Source organism: Crocodylus porosus, unplaced genomic scaffold (assembly GCF_001723895.1).
Source record: "Crocodylus porosus isolate Cpor-Errol unplaced genomic scaffold, CroPor_comp1, whole genome shotgun sequence".
NCBI lineage: Eukaryota > Metazoa > Chordata > Crocodylia > Crocodylidae > Crocodylus > Crocodylus porosus.
In genome coordinates, this window is record NW_017728943.1 from 8,678,226 (window position 1) to 8,691,978 (window position 13,753).

The window sequence follows — 13,753 nt, forward strand, 5'->3', positions numbered from 1 at the left end:
GGGGAGCTGTCAGTAATTTTAGATCCCTTATCCTTTCTGTCACCCATTCATATTCACATACAAGGCCAGTCCAGTCCAGTGCATTCTCAAAGACATGAAAATGTCAAAGACATTTTTATTTCTTGCAGCAGCATCTGTTTAAAAACAAAACATAAATGCAGACAACATCCATAATGATTGCATGCATTTTTTTATCAGAAGCAAAGTTTTGAAGCATGAAAATACAGATGGAAATCCTCAAACTGCGGTTTCTTAGCATTCATCTGAACCAAAGCCAAAGTACTGTGCTGGTTCCTGAAACAAACAGGACTTGTGAGGCTGGTGTGCATGCATCTTCCCCATTATGTAGCCCTGTACGAAGGCTCTGGCCTGCTTCTTTATGAAAGAGAGCCTCTAGTGCATCTGCTGAGGAAGAAAAGGAGATAGAACAAATTAGTCCTGGGCCACCCTCAGGTGTAGAACTGCAAGCACTGAACAGCTGAGAGTGAAACACCCAGTGGAATGGGATGGGGAAAAGGGTCATATTTCTGTCCCAGTTTGTCAGTCCACAACCCCACCCCTATCCCTGTCTGGTGCACAGAGCTAAACTGATCCATTTAAAGGAACAATTACAGAGGGGCATTTGGTCAGGTGATTATGTAAGTAAATGCTTGGTAGATAAACAGATAGTGAGAGAGAAGACAAACAGACAGACAGATGTAAAGAGAAAAGAATGAAACTGGCTTTTCTTTCCCTTCCATTGGTATAAATAAGGGGTATCTTTATTTAAGTCAGTGGAATCACACTGGCATAAAACCACTACAAAAATAAATCATGGTTGCTGTATTTGTCTGGTATAAACATCAAAGGCAGACATGCACTGATCCTGGAAACTAGACTTCAAGGACCAACTCCTCTCTCTTGGTTGGCAATGGATAAATTGTGACCTAAAATGTTGACCTAAATGTTTTCTATCTCAAACATCTCAGGTTGCTGCTTCCACAAGCTCTTGCTCTAGGTGGAAAGGATTAACTGCTCTTTTTTGTAGGTGTTTCCTGTTAACTGAAGAGACATATGTGATGAGAAAAACCTCACCCTGTATTTTTTTCCATTCAGTTACTAAGGCTACAAATATTTCTACATAATGGAAACATCATGGCTTCTGTTTGGCCATGCTAGAGACTTCACAAGGAACTGAAAAAACAAGAATCAGCTCAGAAGGCCCCCATGTATATCTGATAAGCACCGTGAAAATAAGAGAGAAGATACAGCTGAATACAGCCCTAGAGAAACAAGCTTCTTTATTTTCTCCCTCTCTTTCTGACTGCCCCCACCCTCCCCCAGTGCTCCTGTGCCCTTTTTCTGTTTCTTTTGTTCATAGACATATTTTTCCATCACTTGCCCTCACTCTCTTCTAATTTTCTGGTCATTCATTTCCTCCTTGGCTCATCTCTGGCCTTTTTCCTCTAGTGTCCAGTTTCCTTCACTCTGTCTTATTGCTATGGAGGCTCTATATTCTGTCACATTTTACTCCTCTTCTTTTTGTCATGTGTTTCCTCTCTGTTTCTCTCTATCTCTGTCCCTCTCTCTAGCCATTGCACTTGCTTGAATACCAAGAAGGAGGGATACATGAAGAACATGAGAAAGAAAAACTCTAAATAAGCATTTTGCACCTTAAAAAGTATGGATGTTTTATTCTGGGGAGAAGGAGGAAGCTGGCCCTATTTTGTCTGAGCCAGGTTCCCTCCAAACCCTCCACCACATCTTCGAGCTAGAATGCACTTCAGCACTGGTGAGGCCACATCTGGAGTACTGTGCCCAGTTTTGGGGCCCCACTACAAAAAGGATGTGGACAAATTTGAGAGTCCAGTGGAGGGTAACAAAAATGGTGGAGGGAGAAGGCATGTGACTTATGAGGAGAGGCTGAGGGAACTGGGTTTATTTAGTCTAGAGAAGAGAAGACTAAGGGGGGGATTTCATAGCAGTCTTCAACTAGAGCCCCCCTGAAGGGGGGGGGGGGCTCTACAGAGGATGGAGCTGTACTGTTCTCAGTGGTGGTAGGTGACAGAAGAAACAAAGGTCTGAAGCTACAGCAAGGGAAGTCTAGGATAGCTATTAGGAAAAAAAAACTTTCTCACTAGGACAGTAGTAAAGCACTGGAACAGTTTACCCAGAGCGGTTGTGGAATCTCCATCCTTGGAGGTTTTTAAGACCTGGTTAGACAAAGCCTTAAAGCCTTGGCTGGGATTATCTAGTTGGGGTGGTCTTGCTTTAAGCACGGGGTTGGACTAGATGACCTCCTGAAGTCCATCCCAACCCTAATTTTCTATGAGTCTATGATTCTAAGGGAGTACAGAAAAAAAGATTCCTCTCACCTTGCTCCGTAGTATAAGCCCCATCACAAACAACCCATACAAGATACTCTTGCAAAAAAGCATCAGGTACACAAAATACCCAGTTCTGGAACTTCTCTGGTACAACTCTGAAAGGCAAGGAAGGAAACAATAAATCCAAACCAACAGGGAAGTGGAAGATGTCTTTGGAGTCTTTAGGAGAATAAAGTTCAATGCTTATCTATAAACTCTGGTGGTGATCTATCTGGCTGCCTATGGCTCTAACTCCAAGAAGGGTTATAGTCCTACCGGATGTCACAAGGCAAAGATGGTTGGCCCTACCTGGAATAGATTTGGAGACTGCTAAAGAGAATCTAAGAATGTGAAGACCTCATCCTGGTAACTCAAGGAGTGAGACCATTCCCTCGGAGACAATACTAATCCCAGCACTCTTCTTTAAGGGGATGATAAGCATTAGGGAAGGGTGTGGGCACCTCCATGGGAGATGCTCTCCCCTCTGAGTCAGTACTGAATTTCCCACTAGATTGTGAGGGGTGCACTTTTGCTGAAGGTGCAATGTTTTAGCAGAGAGAGAGCTGGAATACTGAACACTTGCATGTAGTAAAAGGATTTTTGTAGGTGTAGGCCTGAGCACACACACACCACTCATGCTCTCTTTTGTACAACCACATCCACATAGGCACACACACATACCTCTGTGCACCAATAAACATGTGTACACACATATGCCTCTGCATACACAATTATACACATGCACTTCTGCATGCATGTGCATGCCCCCACATGCATGTTGCCACATTGGATACACAAGCACAGAAATACTTCTATCTATCCAACATACATATGAGGCTGCCTGCACAAACATATGTAAATCCATGTTTCATGACAGCATGAACTTAAAACGAGAAAAGGGTGTTTTTAACTGACCTTCAGTGATACTGCAACCTGAAAGAAGAAGGAAAAGAAAAGTGACAATTAGTACCTGAACCCAGACATCTGTTCCACTGACAGGGGACTCCCAGCTCCCACAACTACCTGTGGGTGCAGGGAGGAGGGCTACATCTCTATCTTCCTGTTTGGAGGAGACCTGATTTGGATTCCTTGGCCTGGTCTCAGTTTCCCAAGGGCTGTTGAAGGCTAGGAGTGTTGCACAGAATGGCCCAAAGGCCATAAAGTGCAGCAATGTGTTCTGCTTTGCAGGAGCCCAGTATGCCAATTTCTATGTTCCTATTCTTTCTCTCAGGCTAGCAGTGACCCTGGTACTAATGGCCTGGGATGCTGGACATGAGAACTACTTTCTAGTCTTACTGCTACAACCAGGGCTGGGAAGGCTATATGGCTCAGGCTCAATACCTTGACAGATTTCCTGCTTTGGACTCACCTGCTACACCTTGAATGCCTTTCTGATATGTTATTGGTGTTGACTCTTTGCCATAGAAGCTGACAAGACACTGGAAATTGTTTTTGGCGTTGAACCACTCCTGGCTGGCGATCCTCAGGCGGCTGGTCAGGGAGTACATCCGTGTTAGGTTGTCCCGGGTGGCATGCTCATCTGTCCCCACACCTTCTGTCCTCTCACCACCATTGACTATCCAGGTCACCTTGATGTGGTCAGGGTAGAAGCCTGTGGCCACACACACCAGCGTAGCCTTTTTCTTCTCTTTGATCTCCCTTTGTGATGGGGCAAAGATGGCCACTTCAGGCTCTGTGATATTGAGGTCATCCTCTAGAACAGAAAGCAGCATGGCCACTGAGCTTAGCACAAGCACCCATGCCCTCCCCTGTGTCAGAAGCCCCCTCCAAGCCACCAATTAAACTATGTGGCAGAAGAATCAATGAATGGAGATTCTGTGCTACCTTTTGGATTCCTCAAAGGGGGTCCAATATTTTAAACCCAAACAGAAGTACATTTACATTATATTTTACACATTTAAGTACATTTATAATACGTTTTTAAATATTTTGGATCAGAGGCTGAACCTGTAGTCACTCTGTAGGTGCCACTTCTGCTGAAGTCATGGACTTTCACTAGCTGCAGAATCTGGGTCTAGTATTTGGCATATATCAGTACCAGGTAAATATACTTTCTCTTTGTCTGTCTGTCTAGTCCTGTCCTGAGACCTATTTCTCTTTCATCACTTGGTGTATCGCAGTACATTGTCTTTCACTTCAGAATGAAGCCTTTAAAGTAAAGCTTCATGCCCAGTCAGTTTGATTTCCAGTCCCTCAGCAAAACCCCTGCTTTTGCTCCTACAGTTTGAAAAAAGGAGGAAAGAGGAAAAAATAGAGTGCAGCAAGACTTCCCCCCCCCCCCACCAAATACCCCAAAGAAGCTTGGAGCCCAAGAGTAAAGAAACACACCCCATAGATCACCTTTCCTTACCTAAGACAGTCAGCTTGGTTCCTGTCCCAAAATACTGCTCATATGAAGAGCACAGAGCCACAGAGATGTAGTAAAACTGTCTCTGCTGCCTATATAGCCTAAGGCTCTTATACTTAGGCCAAACTCTGACTGAAGTCAAAGGCAATTTGCCTAAACAGGGGCTGCAGGACTAGTTCTGCAGAGTCTCTTCAAGGAATCAGGAAGAATCCATGTTGTATGAGCCCATTTGGCCACGAAAGGTATATGAGGCACCTATTGGACTTAGGTGTGGAATAGTGTGATTCTATTATAGTCAGCTTAAATAGCTGAAAATCCCTAAATGCATCTAATCTTGTAACATAACATCATCTTACCCTTAAGACTAAGTCAGAAAAGATGAAGGATGAGGAGGAGGACCCACTCTTTTTTGCATTAAGTATATTTCGGGGCCTTGAGCAGGGTGGATTAGAATTACACTTAGGTGCCCAAGTCCGCTTACGCACCTAATAGGTGCCCATTTCACAGGGCTTATTGGCTTCATCATTTGTAGTCCTAAGTTGTCCTTGACTCTGCAGTGGGCAACTCCACTACCTTTGCCAGGCAAATCTGTTTCTGAGACCAGCCCCCTCTGACTTTCAGCAGCTTTTGTGTATAAGGTTCTCCTAAACTTTTCTTTCTAGGGCCTCTGTTTTTTCCTGTCTGTCCTGCCATTTCTGAAAGAACTGAACTTATTTCTTCCTTCACTCATATTATTTCTTCAAGAGACTGATTTTTGCACAAGGATGGAAGAGGTAAAGTATTACAATGAACAAGGCTCTGTGGGCCTTATGTAAAAGAACTCAACTAAGGTAAAAAACATAGTCAAGAACTCAGCAAGTTGGGTGACAGGTTCTGTTCCTGACTCTGCCACTGATGCTGAATGAGACCTTGGATGAGCCATTTAACTTGTAGGTGCCTGTTTCCCACTGAATAAAATGCAAGTCATGATGTCCAGTCCACCCACACTCATAAAGAGCTTTGAGATCTGTGGATAAAAATATTCTATATAAAGGATATGAACACAGATTTTTGTAATCCTATTCCTCAACTACATTATTAATTGAATACATGCTATGAGTACTTGAGCATGTGTGTGTGTATGTGTGCACGTGGTTTAGAATAAAGCTATAATTTGGCTGACTGAATTTTTTTCACTACTAATTTCATTGAAAAAAGCCCAGAATATTTCTGGAACCACATTAGAAGGAAACCTTCCAGCCCCAAACTTCTGTGAATCTGTGTGAAACTAAAATTGCTTCATTCAAAATTATTCACAGTGAAGATTTCCCACTTTTTAGTTAGCGCAGCCACTCATCTGTCTCAGGGTCTCTTCTACCTGGCATAACAGCAGGATTATGTGAATTCCACCTGTGTATATTGTAACCAGGAATGTGTGAAATAGAACGGAGAACATAAGAAACAACGCTGAATACTAGACACTTCCCTATGATGAGGGCTTCTCAGGCTGTCTCTGCAAATAAATAAATTCTGGCTGTCTGCATGTGCACAGAATTAATGGAGAAAAAACTTGTTTGATTGCTTGTGTTTTACTTTCTCTGCCTAAGCAGTACAAGGTTATGCCTTGCCGTAGATACTTCTTGAGCAACGGGGTTTCCATGAATTGATTTCCATTGGGAGGCAGTTTGAAGGCTCTCTGCACTAGGAAATGTTTCCTTGAGTCACTATATGAATGTTTCCCCTTTAATTGAATTCTGTTCCCTTTATCTTCCCTCAGAACTCTACAGGGCAAATTGATTAATCCTCTCCCTCCTTGGTATTTACATTCTTGTCTGTTGTTTCTTTCTTTCTTTCTTAGGAATCCAGCATGCTGTTATTGAATATGCACAGCTGGACCTGTCCCAGCCAGGTCGGGGACATTCAGAAGAGAATTATCTCCCTAATCACATTGACCAGCCAGAAACAAACATAACGGGGTGGAATCCAGACCCTTTTAAAAAACAATGTTACTTCTGCCTTTGATTCAGAATTTTACCTGGTTTTTTTTTTCACTTTTCTTTCATGAATCCTGCCTTCCCAAGGGAAAAAAAAAAAAACATCTTTTGTTGACTTTAGCTGTTCGAGGGAAATGCATAGATCCTGAGTGTCTGGTAAGACATCTGACCCAGAGGCATAACCATCTATTTCCACACCCTGGGCCAAATGGAGGGGGAATGTTGTGCAGAGAAGGGTTGGGGTTTCAAGCAAGTCTTACCACTTCCAGAGACTCAAAAGACCCCTGCTGCTGCAGTGCAGAGTCGTGTACTATGGTTGCAACATCCAGCTCTGTAGGGGCTCAGGGCTGCTGCTGCTGCTGCACAGAATACCACCCCCACCCCCCCGCCACTGCTTCCCTGGCTCCCAGCATGTTTGATGACCCTGCAGTGACAGCTCCCCAGGGGCCACCTTTCTCATGCCCCCGCTAAGGCTGTGCCTGGGGTGGGTGACCCTGTATCTGCCCCTAGTTAGGCTATTGGCCCGACCATAAAATGAAATTTCTGTTTTCCCTTACCTAGAACTGTGAGTTGGGTCCCGTCTCCGAAGTATAGCTCTGCACCATAACCAGAGCACAGCGTTTTCCCCCTAGTACCAATGACCCTTCTCCTGACAACAGGGCTCCTCCTCACTCCTTCACTGTTCCTTATTTCCTGTTCATCTCCTTTTGCCCTTCTGTCTCATCTTCTGTCATTTCCTCACTCACCCCCCTGTGAACCCCCATTGAGATCAATTCATCCAGAAGCAAACTGAGCTAGTTGTCACCATAAGTTTGCTTTTCTATCCCGGCCTCTTTATCCCATTTCTTTTTTTCTTTCCCCCTTACTCACCCAAGACGGTCAGCCGTGTCCCTTCACCAAAGTATAGGGTGTTTGCTCCGGAACACAGCCTCCGAGAGCTGCTCCAAAACTAGCTCTCCTGTCTGTCTCTCCCCTCTGCTGTGCCCAAACCCCACAAAACCACCCTGTAGGCCCTTTCAGTGGATCTCGGTGAAGTCTTCACTAGTAGTGGCTGGATCTTTTGCCTTTGAAACAGAACAGGATTCCTCTGGGCTGCAGCCTTTTCTAGTTTTATATAACTCAAACAATGAAACAATCCCCATTCCACACTCCACTGCCCACCCCACAGACTTCCCTCATTATTTAGTTTCCTCCTATTCATCCTGCAAGTATCCTGACCTTCACATACACATCCTAACCCAGACACTCCCACCCTGTTATGAAAGTTAGGTCTTTCACTCACCCAGCACGGTCAGTCGAGTTCCTGTCCCAAAATACTGGATGTCTGAGGAGCACAGCTGTGCACTGTAGTGCCAGAACTGCACATTGCCACACTGGGTCACTTCCCAACACAGCCTATTGTTAACCCTTACAATGCTGGCCTCTTCTAGAGCAGCAAACAACAGTGTACAGGGGGAAAATTAATGTACATCCATTCATCACCCATCTATCTATGCTTTTATTTAGCTATCTAACTGTCTGTCTGTACATGTCTGAGCAGGATTTAGAAGACTGATTACCTACATCCTCTTCCTAATGGTGACTTGGGTCAGACCTCAGATTTCAAATGACTCTACATCATCCTACCTTCAGTTAAGCAGCTCACTCCTGACTCCTGCCTTCAGGCTCCAGCATTATCAAACACCCCAGGACTTGGTGTTTATCCTGTGAGCATCTTCTGCACCACTCCCCACCCTCATTACACTCCTAATCCATTCCTTTTCCTCATGCATCCAGCTCCCTGGGCAGCTTTATTCTTTATGTATGTCCATGTCCCACCTCAGCTCCTTTCCTCTCACCTCTTTTTCTGACACACGTGATCCCTTAGATATTAGTGGGACACAGAGACATGTGAGTTCTGGGTGCTGCACAGCCCCTGTGTAAGTATAGCCTAACTGTGGAGGCCTAGTTGGACATGGGGGCCATTTCTAGAGGAGTCCAGACAGGACACTGCATGAGCATGGAACATGGTCACCAGGGAGTCTACCAGATGAACACCACCATCCAAAAGGCTGACTGTTATTCTAGGTACCCAAGAGCTCCCCTTTTCTTCTCTTATTAGACGTGGGGTCTCCCTAAGTTCTTCCATTCATCACAAGAGATATGACCCATTCACTCAGGCTCCCTTTCTGCCTACCTGCCTTCCTTCCATCCTTCCTTCCTGATCTCAGTATCAGTAATCTTATCAACAACATGGCAAGGATGAGCTACTCAAGTTAACTCAACAGTTATCTGTACCCAAGGCATACCCAGTTATCATGATAGGGTTAGTTAGTTTATTCCTTTCTCAGCCTCTCACCTTCATCTCCCCCTCTCTCTTCCCTCAAGACCTTCTCAGTATATTTGCCAACCTGTAAGTGCTGGCTCAGCATGAGCCACTGAGCTGATATCTCTTACCCAAAACAGTGAGCCTTGTTCCTTCTCCGAAGTATGGTATAGAAGTTGTACACAACCTGGCTCCCTCATACACAAAGTCTTCTCAGGAGGAGGCAGATGCCACAGTGGAAGAGATGTGCTCTCTCTCCTATTATCAGTACAACCTGTCCCTTCCCTCATCTCCCAGTGACTCCCCATCCCCTGGAGGAGCCATTCTGACCTCTGGCAATGGGGTGACCTGCCTGCTTGGGGTGCTGGGTACACCAATGAATACCTAGTACCATAGACTATGTGTGACCATCTTCCCTTTCCAGTCCTCCCCCCACTCCTTCCTTCTTACTGCTCCCGACCACAAAGAATGGTGGTAGACAAGGATCAATGGCTTGTCTGTCCTCCCAGTGGGAACTGCATGTATTCTGTGTGTGCATGGGGCTGGTTTTAATTGTCCTGATCGGGGCACTTCTTTCCTTGGGCTGGATCCCACCCCACACCTCTTATTCCAGCACCTAGAGGATCTGACTGCTAAGATGCCCTGGCTGCTCTTTTGCATTCTAACATTCTGCCTCCTGATTGCTAGATGCCCCTAGTTTGGCTGGCTGGATCCACTCACCTAACACAGTCAGTCGTGTCCCTTGTCCAAAATTCAGTGGCGAAGTGTTAGAGCACAGCGCGAAACCCCTATAGCCAAAAGGAAGAGCTCCCAAAGGCAGAGGCTGCCCCTAGAGGAAAAGCTCAAGGGATCCTCATTCCTCTGCTCCCACTGAGTTGCAGAGTCCCTCTAAGTGCTGCGTATAGGAGCCCTCGCACAAGGAGAGTGGTCCCGACTGTGCTCTCAGAGCATAAGCAGCTCACTGGCTTGTGCCAGCAGGCTGTCCCCCTGCTATGTCCCAAAAGGCATAGACCTTTCCCTAATCCCTGCTCTAATATTTTCCCTCCACCTGCTCATGCTATGACCTCTTGTTCTTTGTTTCCAAGTCTGCAGATAATCGCTTGTCATCTATATTATCCTCTTGGAGGGATTTTCAGATTGACCAAGTCTCTGCCACAACTTGAGCAATCTTTCAGCCGGGGGACATGACTTGTTCTCTTGATGTCCTTCTCCAGACACTCCCGTCCTCAGCTACTGGACTGATGACTACCTAGGCCGGCCAATGCCTGGTGCCTGGATTAATCTGTAACTTCCAGATTCATTATATTTAGTTCAAGGAAGCATACACCTAGCAAAAAACCTTCTCTTTTCTCTCATCCCTTCCTCAAACAACTTCCACACTCACTTTCTCCCCATTTGTCTCTGCCTCTGCCATAGTACAGTTTCTCCTCTGCTGTTTCTTTGCTCACCAATTCTCTGTTTACTTCTAAGCCTGTTTAGGAAACATAAATAACTAAGGATGGCTCTCTTCCCAACCACCCACTGAAGTCAGCATAACTGGTGGCCAAAGTTAGCCAGGGAGATTAGAGCTAAAATTACAAGGTAAACATTCAGTATATACAGGCAAATTTCCCAGAGCAAGAATTCAAAATGTCCCTTTATTTGGCTCACAAATACCTTGTAAGATGCATTTCCTTACCTAAGACTGTCAGTCTGGTCCCCTCTCCAAAATTCAGCGGTTGATTGTTAACACAGCCGATTTGCTTGCTGCTAAAACCCCCAGGCAGCAGTCAAATGGCTGTGATGACACTGGGAAGAAGGTAGGATACTCCTTTGGAAAGCACATTAAACTGCTTGGGATGAGACATTAAACTGAGTTCCCTTCTAACAAACTTTGTCAGGGTTTTCCAGGACAAGACTGAAGACTCTCAGGGCATTTCTTGAAGAGCAGGGTAGGAGGGAGGCATGGTTATCCAGATAATATTGCTTCTCATTCTGTTAGATGACCCTATAAAGCTTAGGATGATAGGAAAGCAGGACTAGAAGGGTCCCCACAGGATCATCTAGTTCAGCTCCCTATTCAAAGCAGGATCATCCCTGACTAAACCATCCCAGCCAAATGTCTGTCTATCCAGCTTTTGAACATTTCCAAGTATGGAGATTTCACAACTTCTCTAGGTAGCTTGTTCCACAGCTTGAGGCTATGTGAAAGCTATGGGTGAAATGAGACCATTAACAACATTAGCTCACACCGTATTATATATTTTTTGCTATTTGAAATGCTTTGATGTGATTGGGGAAGTGTCAGTCACTGAGAGAAAAATGTCTCGTCTTTCTGTGCCCATCTATCCATGAATCCTGATCCATTTCAGAGTATACAGGTGCTGGGAGAGACATCAGGACCCTCCTGCCCAAACCCTCTCAAAACTGGCGTAACCCTTTCCTAGTGGCAACCTGCAATCTACTCACCCAGGGGTCCATGACATATATTTCTCTTACCTAGCACGGTGAGTTTGGTGCCCTCGCCGAAGTACGCTTCAGAGTATGAACACAGTGATAGAACCACTACCTGCAAACACCTGCCCTCCTCCAGGGAGGTTGCTGTTTCTTGTACTCTTTTTGTACAGCTGTACTCTTTTTTTCCCCCCTTCCTCAAGTCGTGAATCTACTCTGGCAAAAGGTCAGCCTGTCTAAAGCTTGCCAATGTCTTGGGAGGTGCATGTTAGATTCAGATCAAAGGAGTAAGAAACGGAGAAGAGCTCCTCTCTTCCATACAGTCCATTCTCTCAGGTTTTGTCCCAGCCCTGGCAGCCGGCCTGAGGACAGGGGCTCTTCTCCCTCTCTGCACCTTTGTGAATGGTTCTCATGCTCTCCCTAAGCTGCCTTTTAGCCAAGCGAGGACCTTCATTTAATCCTGCCCCCTGAAGCTTTCAATTGACCCTACTCTGAAGTCCCGTAACTAAAGGAACCTCTTTGGCATAGGAAACACAACGGCCTGGAGGAAACTTACCGAGCACGGTCAGCTTGGTGCCGTCACCAAAGTACTGCGGTGTGTTTGCACAGTGCTATAAAGAGGTTTCAGAATCTCCTACCCTCAGTTATATGATTAAGAGCCCACAGGGAGTCTGTCAGTTGGGCAAGGGGGTCTGGACTATACAAAGAGACTCAGCAAGGGACTCTTACATGAGATAATACATAGCGAATCTATCTGTCGACCTGTCTATCTATCCGTGTGTGTCTGTCCTTCTGGAGAGACATAGGTCTTGGATAGCACTGGAATAGCACGTTCTGACCCTTCAGATCCCATCCAGCCTGCAGACCACATATTTCTGCAATTCATATCTGTGTCCCGCACCACAATCCTTTCCTCTGGACTCTATTCGCAACAAATCTACACATCCAATTTCTCATTTACACTTGTCAAAAGTACTTCGTTGGATGCCCTATATTTAATACCTTAATACCTTTTCCTTACCTAGTACAGTCAATCTTGTCCCGGAGCCAAACTGTGGTGGAGATTGATTCACAGTGCTACAGAGACCACCTCAAAATATGCCCCTCCCCAGAGTAAGCATGGAGGAAAGTGGAAAATGTCATAGTGATCTTGTCAGCACACAGGTTGGAGTGGGCTTGTAACTGAGGACAGTTCAAAAGGGTGAGAAGGTATTTTCTAGTGGTGAGATTAAGTAGCCAGTGGCACTGTCTCCCAAAGAGAAGAGGTGGAAAGTCTACCACATGGACACTGAAAACACAGTGGGGAGGAGGGCTTGATAGGGTATTCCCTACCCATTGTCCCTAAAAGTCACTTACCTAGGACGGTGAGCCTGGTCCCCTCTCCAAAGTACACGATGTTACCAGAACACAGTGCTGGTAGGCCTGGCAAAATCAACTACAGTTTTTTTCTTGGGGTGGCTCAGCCACCTGGCACTTGGGAATCCCACAACACAGCTCCCTCCATGAAGGAAGCTTCAAAAGGCTGTGGGAGGACTGGAAAGGAAGCAATGCGGAAACAAGGTTGCTACATGGTGTGACTCTCACTGGTGCCTCTTGCTTCTTCACAGCAGATGTCTGCCTGATGAGGTTGTCCTGTAGAGGAGTCCCATAGACCAAGAAACCAAGGGATGAGCTGAACAGGGCCTCCTATACCAGGGCAGCCTCCGCTGGGAGGGTTGGCTAGGAGCCTGTTTCTGCAGGTCTGACCCAGGACAGCATACAAATTTGGGGTGCATGATAGCTTGAAACTAAGCCGGCAACCCTTAAAGAAGCTATGGACACCAGGAAAAAATGCTCTGCTGTGTTTTGCGCAGCTCTCCTTGTTGAGGGCATTCCCCAGGCACCTCCAACCCTGTCTACACAGGGAGGTAAGTTTTTGTAAAGGCCTCCCTGCAGAATGTATCATCGTGCCCTGTTGTAGCACTACATTTCAGCCTTCTACAAAAACAGCTCCTCCTTCAGTCCCGCCTCTACCCCTGCTGCACTGGGAGGGGACTGGGGACATACATGTTGGGGGCTGCGTTCATACTGAGGAAGAGGATGACGGTGGTTAGGGTTACCATACCACACAGACACCTGACCGGATAGAGGCATTTCTAGGACTCCCTATGGCAGCAATTTGCTGTGCTGTCTCCCCCCTCCTTACTTCCACTTGCTAAGAGAACCTAGTATTTATATCAGAGGAGGAGGGCCAGGGGGAGGGGCTGGAAACCATACAATTATCCAAACAGACACTTTTACAGAGACGATCATGCAGATCCACATACAGAGACATGGCTTTGAGCACAGG

General features: G+C 45.8%; 1 protein-coding gene across 1 annotated transcript; it reads right to left on the reverse strand.

Moving 5' to 3' along the window:
- Positions 1–308: 308 nt before the first annotated feature.
- IGLL5 (immunoglobulin lambda like polypeptide 5) lies at positions 309–9,030 on the reverse strand. Its single transcript, XM_019548529.1, has 6 exons — positions 9,025–9,030; positions 7,557–7,635; positions 3,715–4,059; positions 3,261–3,278; positions 2,355–2,461; positions 309–405 (listed from the first exon to the last, which is right to left on the reverse strand). Exons 1-6 carry the CDS (start codon positions 9,028–9,030, stop codon positions 394–396), a joined length of 567 nt encoding a protein of 188 aa, XP_019404074.1. The 3' UTR covers positions 309–393.
- Between the last annotated feature and the right edge of the window lie 4,723 nt (positions 9,031–13,753).